This window comes from Euphorbia lathyris, chromosome 8 (assembly GCF_963576675.1).
Source record: "Euphorbia lathyris chromosome 8, ddEupLath1.1, whole genome shotgun sequence".
Taxonomy (NCBI): Eukaryota; Viridiplantae; Streptophyta; class Magnoliopsida; order Malpighiales; family Euphorbiaceae; genus Euphorbia; species Euphorbia lathyris.
The window spans coordinates 77,086,790-77,098,966 of NC_088917.1; the positions used below are offsets into that span (position 1 = coordinate 77,086,790).

Consider the following 12,177-nt stretch of genomic DNA (forward strand, 5'->3'; position numbering starts at 1 on the left):
CGCTTGATGTCTTCTTCTAAACCTAATTTCTCAAAAATAGACAATGGCGTCAAGTTTATACTAGCTCCTAAATCGCAAAGACAACTTGGGAATTCCATATTTCCCAATGTACACGGAATGGTAAAGCATCCGGGATCTTTGAGTTTAGTAGGTAATTTGCTTGATACTATCGAACTACAATCTTCAGAAAGAGAAATGGATGAAATTCCTTCCCAACTAATCTTTTTTGAAATTAAATTTTTCAAGAATTTTCCATAGTTAGGAATTTGCGTAATTGCATCCATGAATGTTAAATTTATATGCAAATTTTTAAGCTTATCTAAAAATGATAAAAGTTGTTTATCATGGTCCTTATTTCGGATCCTGTGTGGAAAATGTGGTTTTGGTACAAAAGGTTTTGGATTAGAGTCAATTGGCATATCTTTTTGTTTTAACGTATCTTCTTTGGATTTTGGTAAATCATTTCCAGGTAAAGTTGAATTTTTGGGCATTTCCGGACCTAAGTAGTTTTTCCCCGAACGAAGTGTGATAGCCTTAACATGCTCTTTCGGATTTTCTTCCGTTTGGCTGGGAAGACTTCCCTCTTTGCGGGATGGAATTGATTTAGCAAGTTGTCCAATTTGAACCTCCAAATTATGGATGCTAGATGATTGGTTTTTGATAAGCTGATCGAATTTATTTTCGATCCGTTTAAAACCATCGTCTTGATTACTTACCTTTCCATTCATCGCATCTATAAATTTGTCGATTTTTGAAGATAAAGTGCTAATCGTATCTCTTGTTTGATTTTGATAATTATTTACACGATATTGATTAGCATTTGCATTATTATTATTATTACCATCTTTCCAGTTAAAGTTAGGATGATTTCTCCATCCAGGATTATAAGTATTGGAATAAGGATTAGTAGTTTGGTTTTGTCCTTGGACCAAATTTACCTGTTCTATCTCATTCATACCTTCGTAATTAATGTCTCTCTGGATCGGATCATTAAGATTGCATGGTGCCATAAACTTATCAATTTTTTGCGATAAGGCAGAAAATTGGGCTTGTAACATCGCAACTGGATCAAGATTCATTATACCTTTAACTGATGATGTACCTGAGGATGATGGTTTCGTCGTTGGTATATGTCCACGCTCTGCGGGCCACATACTGCTGTTGATTGCCATTTCCTCCAAAAGTTCTCTTGCTTGGGCGGTCGTCTTCTTCATAAATAACCCTCCAGACATAGCATCTAATGAACCTCTAGTCGTAGGATTTAATCCATTATAGAATGTCTGCATTAAAAGTGCATCTGGCAGTTGGTGGTGTGGGCATAAACGTTGAAGTTCTTTAAAAAGTTCACAAGCTTCATAAAGAGTTTCATTATCATTTTGTGTAAAAGATGTCAACTCTTTGATGACTCTTGCGGTTTTTGCTAAGGGAAAATATTTTTGTAAAAACGCTTGGGCTAATTGGTCGCAAGTTTCAAATGTTGCAGCAGGCATAAAAGTTAACCAAATTGTTTCCTTATCCTTCAAAGTGAAAGGAAAGAGGCGAAGTTTGATTGCTTCGGCTGTTACATCGGTAATTTTAAAAGTGTCACAAATTTCTAAGAAATTTGTCAAATGTGCATTAGGGTTTTCGTTAGGTAGTCCGTAAAACGTTACGTTGTTTTGCAACATATTAAGCAAAGCAGGCTTAATTTCAAATTGATTTGCGTTTATACGGGGTCTAACTACACTATTAGTTACACCGGTCATTCCTGGTCTAGCATAATCCATAAGTGTCGGTGGATCGGCCATATTTTCTGGCTGGTCTACTTTGGTTTTTAAGGGTGTTTTGTCTTTGTTTTTGTTGTTTTTCTTGTTTTTCTTAAGTGTTCTTTCAATTTCTGGATCAAAAGGATCAGGTGGCGTGCCCGAATTTCGCGAACTGCGCATGAACTTGAAATTGTTACACAAGCCAAACTACCTTCAAAACAAAATTGAAAACAAATATGTTATATAACTGAAAATAAATAAAATATAAAAATTGTATAAAAAATAATGTATAGACCTATATTCGAAAATAAAATACGAAAAAAAAAAATTTATCAAAAATTTTGGCGTATCCCCGGCAACGGCGCCAAAAACTTGTTGAGCGATTTCCGCAAATGCACGGTTTCGCTTGTAGTAATAAAAATATCGATCCCACAGAGATACGTTTTTTAGCGAAAAACTTATTTTTGTGTTTATTAATTTCGAACTGGTTAGATTTACTATTAAATGTAAATGAAAAGTGAAAATTTGTTTAATTGAATTTAGGAAAAATAATTGTTTAATTGAGTTTGAGAACTTTGAGTATTTGAAAATGCTGGAATAAGATTTTATATTTAGAATAAATCGATTGTTTGAAAGATCTTCTGATTTTAAGGATGAATTTTACAAAACAGGAACATTTAGAACTTATTAGAAAAACGAATGAATTTATTCATTTGCATTAAGCAAAGAAAACAACTTAAACTTTGTATCAATTATGACGATGAAATAAATGATGGAACCTCTAATTAATTGGCTTTGAACGCGACAAAACCCGTTCGGGATAGTTGCCCTTACTCAAATTAAAACTCTTTCGAGATGATAATTTGCCTAAGTGTTCAACAAAGTTTCATTGTAATGATTTTGAATTCAAGTGCATATTAATGAAAACACCAACCTCACTTATATTGGATTGGTTACCATAAGTGCTGCATAACGATTTGTCGAATAGAACGAACTTTATTAGATGAAATATAAATTGATACAAGTTTACAGAGAATAAGGAGCATCGAGTTCTTCGAGGGCGTGCAAGTGAAGGGCTTGATCGGTTCCGCTTCCTTGGGTTTCCTAGGAGGTTGTCAGGCTCGGGGGCGAACACTCTACTCAATCTTCTCGCTGTAACTTCGTAATAGGGATTCGGTCGGCCACTACCATGATGCAAACTAAAACTGGAACAATGTCTAAACGCTACTGAGTTGTAATTAAACTATAAACAATATGTGTACCTCATCTTGTTTTGTACAGAATCTAATTTCTAACTCTCGAAATGTTTTTACTTAGAACTTCGACATAAGTTCTACGCTCTGATTTCTATATCTATATTATAACATTTCATATCTCATCCTCTTTTTCTCCATATCAACTCTTTATTTATAGGTGATGAAGGGTTGAGTTTGAAGTGATGTGTTCCTTTGGTTAAGAGTCGTGTCCGTTGTGAAAGGTCGTCTTTATCCACTTGAACGAACGCGTTTCTTGGATTTTCAGCATGTGTTAAATGCTCTTTGTAAAATTTCTGCACTTACCGAGGATGGTAATCCGCGGCCGTGAATGACGTAGCATTGAGCTGAGCGACGGACGAAGGGGAGAAATAGTTTAAACCGCGCGTGTCGCGGCCGCAGGTTGAGGATCCACTGTCGCGGCCCGGCAAGTTTTCTTACTTCTTGCTTTCGTTCGTGTCCTTGACTTGGCGCTTTTCGATTTACGTCGTTTTTGACTCCTTTTGTAGGGTTTTTCTTCTGTTTTTGATCCTTTTTCGTTCCTATTTGGATTTTACCAAATATTCAGGTACCTTGCAAGAAAGAAAGATATTCGAAAGTAAAAGTAATCTAAACAGATATAAATAACACGAATATGTAATAAAAATGATATAAATATTAATGATATTTTAGGTATATTTTGGGCTTAACAATCCCTCAGTACAAACCCGTACCCTACTCTTCCGAAATCTGAAAACGCCGCTGCGTCAAAATTCAGCTTTAACAGTCCCGTCGGCGGCTTTTTCCACTTTACCTCTGTGCTTGGGTTGCTATTTGAGCAGCCTCTTACCTGTGCATGGCACCATCTACTAAGGAGTGACGTCGCATTACTGTAAGAAATATAAGGCGAGGAGGAGCGATTCTCCCATACCATTGCATTTCTGTCATTCCAGATGGACCAAATTACCATTACCACCAGTTCTAGGGTTCCTTTATTATGTCTTCCCTTGATATATCTCCAGAACTCTTGTATGGAGCTAAATTGTGTGCTAATATCTCCAATTTCAGTGAGCAACCATATCTGCCTTGCCTCCGCACACTATATAGTTGCATGAAAAACCGTTTCTGTCTGTAATCCACATCTCGGACAGTTTCTCGATACATCCACTCTTTTTCTGAACAGGGCGTCTCTGGTTGGGAGAAAGCCGGATAACGCTCGCCATATCAGTTGTCGCACCTTTGGGGGGGTGAGAAGCGTCCAGACACTGTTCCATATTTCTTCATTTGCTGACATCGTGTCTGTAACCAGATTGTTTTGCAGGTAACAGTACCCATTTTTGACTGTGTACTCACCACTGCGTTCGGGCTTCCACCACCACCTATCTTGGATTTGTCTCGAGCTAAGGATGATTTCAGCTATTAGTCGTCTATCCCATGTTGATAGCCACTTAGTTAGGCGATCTTAATCCTATTCGCCATTCAGTTCTGTTCGTAGCTGTGCTACTGTCGCGTTTTCAGCACCCGGCGGAGGAATGCTATCGACATACGGGTTGTAATCATCCGGTAGCTAGGGGTCCGACCAGATAGAAGTTTGAGCACCTGTTCCAATTAACCGCCTCACCTGGGCTCTGATAAGAGGTAGGCCTGCATATAAACTTCTCCACAAAAAACTTGGATTTGCTTTCAATTGTGCTTCTAGAATTGATGATTAAGGGTAGTATCTAGCCTTGAAAAACCCGTGCAACTAAGGATTCTAGTCTAGTTAGCATCATCCAAGACTGCTTAGCCAATAGGGCTAAATTGAAATTGTGTAATCGTTTGAATCCCATCCCTCCGTATTTTTGGGTACACACAATCCCTCCCAAGCTTTCCAGTGGATCTTGTTTCCTCCTCCATCCTTAGAACCCCACCAGAGTGAATTTAATAGCTTCTCAATATCGCCACATAAAGTGTTGGGTATAAGAAACAAACTCATTGCGTACGACGGGAGTACCTAGAGGACAGATTTGATCATTACCTCTTTCCCAGATTTTGAAAGGTATCTAGCTTTCCAGCTATTTATCCTTTTCCTAAACATATCTTCGAGATAGCCGAATATTTCCCTCATGTTCCTTCCAATCAGTGAAAGGAGTCCCAAGTACTTGTCGGGGCTCGGGGCTATCCCTACCCCAGCGTTGCACTTAAAAGAGCTTCTTGTTCATCACTCACATTTTTGCTGAAATGGATTGATGACTTGTTGAAATTTACTTTTTGACCCAAAGCTTTCTCGTATGGCCAGAGGCAGTGTCGGATAGCCTCGCATTCTGTAACAGTAGCCCTGAAAAATAGATAGCTGTCGTCGGTAAAAAACAGGTGAGTTATCGGTAGTGCTTGTGTTGCTACTGAGCACCCATGAATATTTCCTCTTTCTTCGAGTGCCAAAAGAGAGGCTGACAGGCCTCTCTTTTGGGAGATGTAGGGTCTCCTTGCCGTAATCCTCTTTGTGGAATGATGGGGCCGATGACATGTGAGCCATTAACGATGCTGTATCTTTCTTTTGTCACGCACTACATTACTAACTGGACCCATGAAGATGAGACTCCCATTTTTAGCATCATCTGATCCAAGAAGCTCCACTCTACTCTGTCGTATGCTTTTGCCATGTCTAGTTTGAGTGATACGAAGCCCACCCGCCTCTATGTTTTCCTATTTAAGAAGTGGTTAACCTCAAAAGCTAACATTACGTTGTCCGAAATTAGCCTTCCGGGGATAAAGGCACTTTGTTGCTCTGATATGATCAAGTGAAGAACAATTTTAAGCCTGTTTGCTAGCATTTCGGACAGAATTTTATAGATTACATTGCAGAGGGCTATCGGGCGTAGATCTGAAGCATATTCTGGGAGGGACTTCTTTGGGATAAGTACAACTGTAGTCTCATTAATCTCATCAGGGAAGATACCTGTGTTGAGCCATTCTAGACAAGCTTCTGTCACTTTTTCTCCTACTATATTCCAGAACTTCTGATAAAACCCAAGGTTAAAGCCGTCTGGCCCTAGGCTTTTATCCGAGTGCATGGAGAACACGGCTTCCTTAACTTCTTCTGGGGTAAATGGTTTGATCAGCTTCTCGGTACATTAATCAATATAGGTTCCGTCTGGCTCTGCTCCGTCTTGAAGATGTCATTGTAGTAGCCTAACAGTACTTGTTCCAATCCGTTTCTCCACTCATGCCAGTTGTCATTCTCTCTCTTTAATCTGATCAGTACGTTTTTCTTTCTTCTCGCCGTAGCCACTAAGTGGAAGTATTTTGAGTTTTGGTCCCTGTCTTCCAACCACAGTTGCTTAGACCGCTGCCTCCAGTAGGTTTCCTTTTGTAATAGCAGTTCATCCAATTCCTTTCTCGTTTTCAGATAGAGGCTTTGGTTTGCCGCATCGTCTCTTCATTTGGTTGCTCGGAGGGTTGCTCTACATGCCTCAATTTTATTCTTGAATTGATTCCGCAGTTCCTCTCCCTATTTTTGAAGCATATTTCCGCAGCTCAGTAATCTGTCCCTTATCTGATGTGGAAGGCTGAGCCTCAAATCTGCAAAGGTTGGGGTACTATTTTAGTAGTAAGCCTATAATTCCTAAGGATAACTTCTCCATAGTAAAATTTAGTTTCTAGGAACTTTCTTCAGCTTTTCAGTAAATTTGTCTCTGTAAACATGAAAAATCTTTTTCACTCTAATATTGATTGGACTTGGCACATATCATATCAAATGGCTAATATGGTTGAGTGAAATATTGTTTTTGTAACCAAAATATTGTTGTTCTAATTGGTTAAAATCTGTATGCAATTATGATTTTCTCTTTCCAAGTTATGATGCACTACACTTGTCAATATTAGATGCAGCTATTTAAGAAAGCAAATGAACACCCTTAAATGAATAGAAGATATTGGTGTAATGCATATTTACACCCTTAAACTTGGGAAGTCTTGTCTATTGGCACTCTGAACTTTTAAAATAATCTACCACACACCTATATTTGGCTTTAAAAACCTATCACACACCAACTATAGGTGTGTGATATGTTTTTAAAGCCAACTATGAGTGTGTGATAGATTATTTTAGAAGTTCACGGTGCCAATAGGCAAAACGTGCCAAATTTAAAGGTTTAAATATACATTAAGCCAAAATCCTTTTACTTAGTATTTGTTATTTAATGGGATGCCCCTCTTGGCTTCCTATCAGATGGTTAATGTAGATGTGCAAAGGAAAAAAAAGAAGAAAAAAGGAAATGTTTTGTTTCTGATCTTCTTTAGTTACCTGAAAGTGAAAAACAAAATATTACTACCGAAACAAGAGAAAAGGTTTGATAGAAAGAGGGAATTTTTTTATATTGGCTAGCCGTTGACATTTATTTCCCAGCAAAATATGGCAATCAATAGGTGAAAAGGATTGGGCAAAAAAAGTCTGAGGTTTAGTTGTGTTATGACGTTGTGATTTAGGCCTTAGTCATGATGCCATGTAGAAAGAAAGTTTCTGCTATGCATTCTTTTCCTCCCATTATAACCTGGGTTATTGACTTTTTCATATTATTTTTTGGTTTGGTCTCTGGATCCATGTGCAAAATTTGATAGAACGGTGTCTTCAGTTTGTACATGAACCAGAGAGAAGTTGTGGAAACATTGTTAGCGCAGGCGAAAATTGAACCTGGCTTCACTGAACTTGGTAACTGTTCTAACAAAGTTAATGTCTCTTGAAACATTATACCATGTACTCTAAATGTTAACTTTTACCTATGGTGGGCACACACTCAATGTAGTCTATTACTACAAGACAAAGGGAATTGTGTGCCTCCTTTTCTGATGATGCCAAAGTGAGTTGATCAATTTAAAGTCAGTTGCAGGATGGACTGATTCCTATTTTTTTTCCCTGTATGGCCGTATATTGTTCCATTAATATTCCATCAAACAGTATTTGATTAACTTTATCCCTTAAGAAACTGAAAATCTTCATTTGCCTTATTATTCTTTTAACGAGTAAAATTAGGTTCATGAGAAGTACCTGACCTGGACTGAATGTCTAAATGACGGGTAAGGATGAACGGTGCAATAATCCATGTCTTTGTTTCTACATTGGTTATTCTTCAATATTGAATTAATGCTTCGACTATATGTTTAGGTATATAATGTATTCTATTAGTTTTGTGGTAGAGTTTTTTAGTTTCAAAGTAGAATGAAAGTGGGATAAAATCAAATTGAATTGTGGATTGAGTTTATGATTTGCTAGTCAACTTCTACGATTTACAATTCACAAGTCAACTTCTATAACTTTCTATAACAATTTCTTACCAAGCATAATAATAAATTTGTTTGCCTTCCAAATTATTTTGACTTGTTTAGAATTGCTATTTTCATGTTTGCCAATCGCTTCTCCTGCACTATCTTTTCCCCTATTTCGTTATTCTCTTTCATTTCTTGTGTCATTCTTGCTTCGTTTCTTGTTTCTTGCTTGCCCGTACAACATAAAGGGGACCATCAAAGACAACTGATAATTAGTGATATAGAGATGATTACCAATAGACCAGCTTTTAGATAATCCTTGTATTTTGAATGACGAATGAAAAAATGTTCCATTATGTAATATGTGAAAAAAGAGAAACTCTGAACATCTTGGAAACTACTGTTTTATTTGAGATGCAATTGTGAAGATGGATGTATAAAGTTGGAAAATGATTTCTACTTATCACTTGCAATCTTATTTTTCTACTTGACACATGATGTTGTAGTAGCTGGTGGTTATCTTGCTCGAGTTTTAGCATTCTGAGAATCGGAATAGCACATTTGATAATTGGTTTGATAATTGTAGATGAAATCTACTTTGAATTTTGATAGGGGGCAGCCAAAACTATGAGTTTATGTGTTTTTAGATGTTTGGTTTAATACATGAAAGAATTTGATTATGAAGCTTGTATTTTATGTGAATGGTTTTTGGACTAAGAAATTATTTGTACCAGGTTGTAAAAAGGTTAATTGAATTGTTAAGAGTATGAAGAGTGTAAAAAACGGAAAGAAGTACGAGAGGAGATTACACCCGATACTTAAACCTCACCCACCTACCTTAAATGATTATTCCGATGAAGATACAATTTCCCAGCACTAAGTCAAGAAATGCCTACTTTAGATGCAAATCAAGGTAAAAAGATAACATTTTTTAATCATTTAACTTTTATTTTCCTATAATGGTGTATGATATTATATATGTTAAATTTTGTTTCATAGAGGGATGGAGATAAATTTTAAGAGGAAAGCAGGTACATGGTGCTGCTAACATTAATGAAACTAGAAATGCAGCTGCACAGACACCATCATCTATTGCGCAAATAAACGGTACATTATATTCAAGTTTTGATTTATTTTCTACGCTTGTATTTAATATGAATAAACTATTTATGATATCTAATAATTATTTTATTTTATCAATTAAGATTTAAGAAATAAAAGAATTACATCGGCTAGTCCTCATACACGTGCTACTATTGATGATGAAGGCGTGCATTCTTCGCTACGTCGATCTACTCTCGGTATAGTTGCGGTTATTATAATTTTCATTTATTGAGTTTCTTTATAAATGTTTTTAAGAATGTATAATAACTCTTTGTTTGTTACATAATATTAGACAAAAAGAGGCATAATTTAAATAACAATGCTGATAATGAACTGGTTACCGAGATGGGTGCTCGTCACTTGCAAGGGTCTGACAATCCACAATCTGATAATCCCATTGATAATTATGAATCCAACTATCCTTGCCCATTAGACACAGAGATAAGCCCTGAAAATTCTGAAACTTTTCGAGGTTTGTTTCATTTTTAATTTAACATTTTTTAGCGCTTCATATGAAAAATTAGAATATCTTCATTCTTTTTTTTAAGTACTATTGTTACTTATTTTTAGGGAGATCAGTTGGTGGTAGGGGACCATACAAAGGAATGGATCTCGACAAACTTGCTAATGGAAGGAAAAACAAATTAGTTGTTTTCATTCCACCCGGCAGATATTTTAGACCAATTGGGAAACACTCTAATAAAGTATCATCATGGTTAGGATACTACGCAAGAATCTATGGACCTCCAACTGAGCCTTGGGATGAAATTGAAAAGAAGCACATGTCCCGTTTATGGGCTATGGTTCAGGTAAATATCATTTTATGTACGACCAATTTTAAAAAATTGTGTATAATTGTTAAATTTTATTAAATATTTCATGAAATTACATATTGTACAGGACTATTTTGATGTTAGTACTGATAGCCCTGAAAAGTGGAAGAAGTGTGAAGAGTTAGGAAAGGTCGAGCATGACACGCCAGAAATGAAAAGGGCTAAGTTTGAGTACTTCTGTTTCTTTCAGATGAAGACAGCATATCGCAGATGTAAACATAAATTACATAGCCAATATCGCAAGTATACTAATGATGATGAACGTTTGAAACATGTTCCTAAAGAACTATCTGCAGATGCTTGGAAAGACATGCTTAAAGTTTTTGGAAGCAAAGATTTTTAGGTAAATATCTAATGTTTTGTTTCATTTATTATGTGATGGTTAGTATGTATTATTTTCAGTTTAAATGAATGTTTTCTTACACATTACTTGTAGGAACGGAGTTATATTAATTCAACTAATCGTGCTTCTCAAATAGTAGTTTCTTCAACTAGTTCAACCCCTTTTGCACAAGTAGAGTATAAAATGGTAAATATATAGGGCAACTCTTATCAATTATTTTTAAAAGTTTTGGCTAGTTCCTTTTAAGATGATTATACTATTAATGTTGAAAATGGATGAGGAATTAGGCGAATTGCCAAAGGCTTCTGATGTGTGGAAGGCCACTCATGGAATTATAGATGACCAAGGACAAAATACATTCCGTGATTCAGAATCAAGAAGAATTTATGTAAGTAATAGAACTTTTTAAGCAATTACATTGGTAAACTTGTCAAACTAGATTAACCTTTGTTTCATAAGCTTATTTTATGTGTTTTTATTGATGTTGCAATTCTGAGTTACAAATATAATCATCAAAACTGGTTGCTTTTCTTGTACTTGGTTGGCATGCCTGAAATGTTCTTATGACATTTTTAGATTCAGAATAAAATTTTGTTACTTGGTCATTTATCAATGTCTTAAGCATGAGTATCCTAACCATTATAATTACCATTATGGTTTAGGTAATTATTATTTTAGTATCAGAGAAACCAAAGTCTAATGTAGAACTCTGCATCTAAAGCATACTGGAGAACTAATGTACTAGTTTATATGGAATGTGCAGGTTGTGAACTTTATATAATGCTGAAATTTATTTTCTTAAATCTAAGGGATAAGGTACTAAAATAAGCCTATGATTTTTGGGAAAATTTATATGTGTAATATCAATAACGTGTCTCGTTCTGTTATCGAGGCCTAAATTAGTACTATTTTGTATATGGAGCCTAAATTGATGCTTCTCCAAAAACCATAGGCCTATTTTGGTACCTTATCCCTGAATCTAATTTCAAGTGAAATCTCTATTATATATGAGCTAATGTTTATGATTGAGTTATGAGACAATTGGTGATTGATTGGCCTCTGACATTATATATGTTTGGGCTTCTTTTAGGTACTCTTTTTCTGACTAAGTGTGTTTCATATCTTTATACTCGGTTTATTAAATTTCACTTATTTTACGTAATGCAGGAAGATATGAAAAGGGTTGAGGATCAACCAATAAATGATAATGAATCTATTCCCACACCAGATCATGTGCTACAACAGGTATTTGGAGTTAGATCGGGATATGTTCGTGGTAAGGGATTGGGATATAAAGCAAGTACTAGAGGAATGATGTCTAATGGTAAAAGTGATGAAGTTAATGCGCTTAAAAATGAGGTTGCAAGACTGACAGCTAAATTAAAGGCGCAAGAAGAACATAGAAAGGCGCAAGAAGAACAAGAGCTGGAGAGACATCTGGTTTTTGAATCGTATTGCAGAAAGATGGAAGTAATGTTAAAAGAAAACAGTTCAAGGAGTACACAAAATACTTTGGTAAGTCCTTAATTAAAACACAATATTGCTTTTGAACTATATAATAAACCATATTGTTAATTGGGTGTTTTTGTTCTTACAATTTTATAGGAGGAAGAGATGCAAATGGACTTGTGAAGGTTATCAATTGATGGATTCATTAATTTTGAACTTGTTTGCTT

The 12,177-nt window shown here is 35.8% G+C and overlaps 1 protein-coding gene and 1 non-coding gene across 2 annotated transcripts; both read left to right on the forward strand.

The window, feature by feature from the left end:
* The first annotated feature begins 1,302 nt into the window (after positions 1-1,302).
* Positions 1,303-1,409, forward strand: LOC136204411 (small nucleolar RNA R71). Its single transcript, XR_010675253.1, has one exon. It is a non-coding gene; the product is annotated as a small nucleolar RNA R71 (small nucleolar RNA).
* Positions 1,410-9,431: 8,022 nt separating this feature from the next.
* Positions 9,432-11,907, forward strand: LOC136203710 (uncharacterized). Its single transcript, XM_065994920.1, has 6 exons — positions 9,432-9,522; positions 9,618-9,797; positions 9,896-10,134; positions 10,226-10,501; positions 10,595-10,889; positions 11,669-11,907. Exons 2-4 carry the CDS (start codon positions 9,671-9,673, stop codon positions 10,499-10,501), a joined length of 642 nt encoding a protein of 213 aa, XP_065850992.1. The 5' UTR covers positions 9,432-9,522; positions 9,618-9,670; the 3' UTR covers positions 10,595-10,889; positions 11,669-11,907.
* The last annotated feature ends 270 nt before the right edge of the window (positions 11,908-12,177 follow it).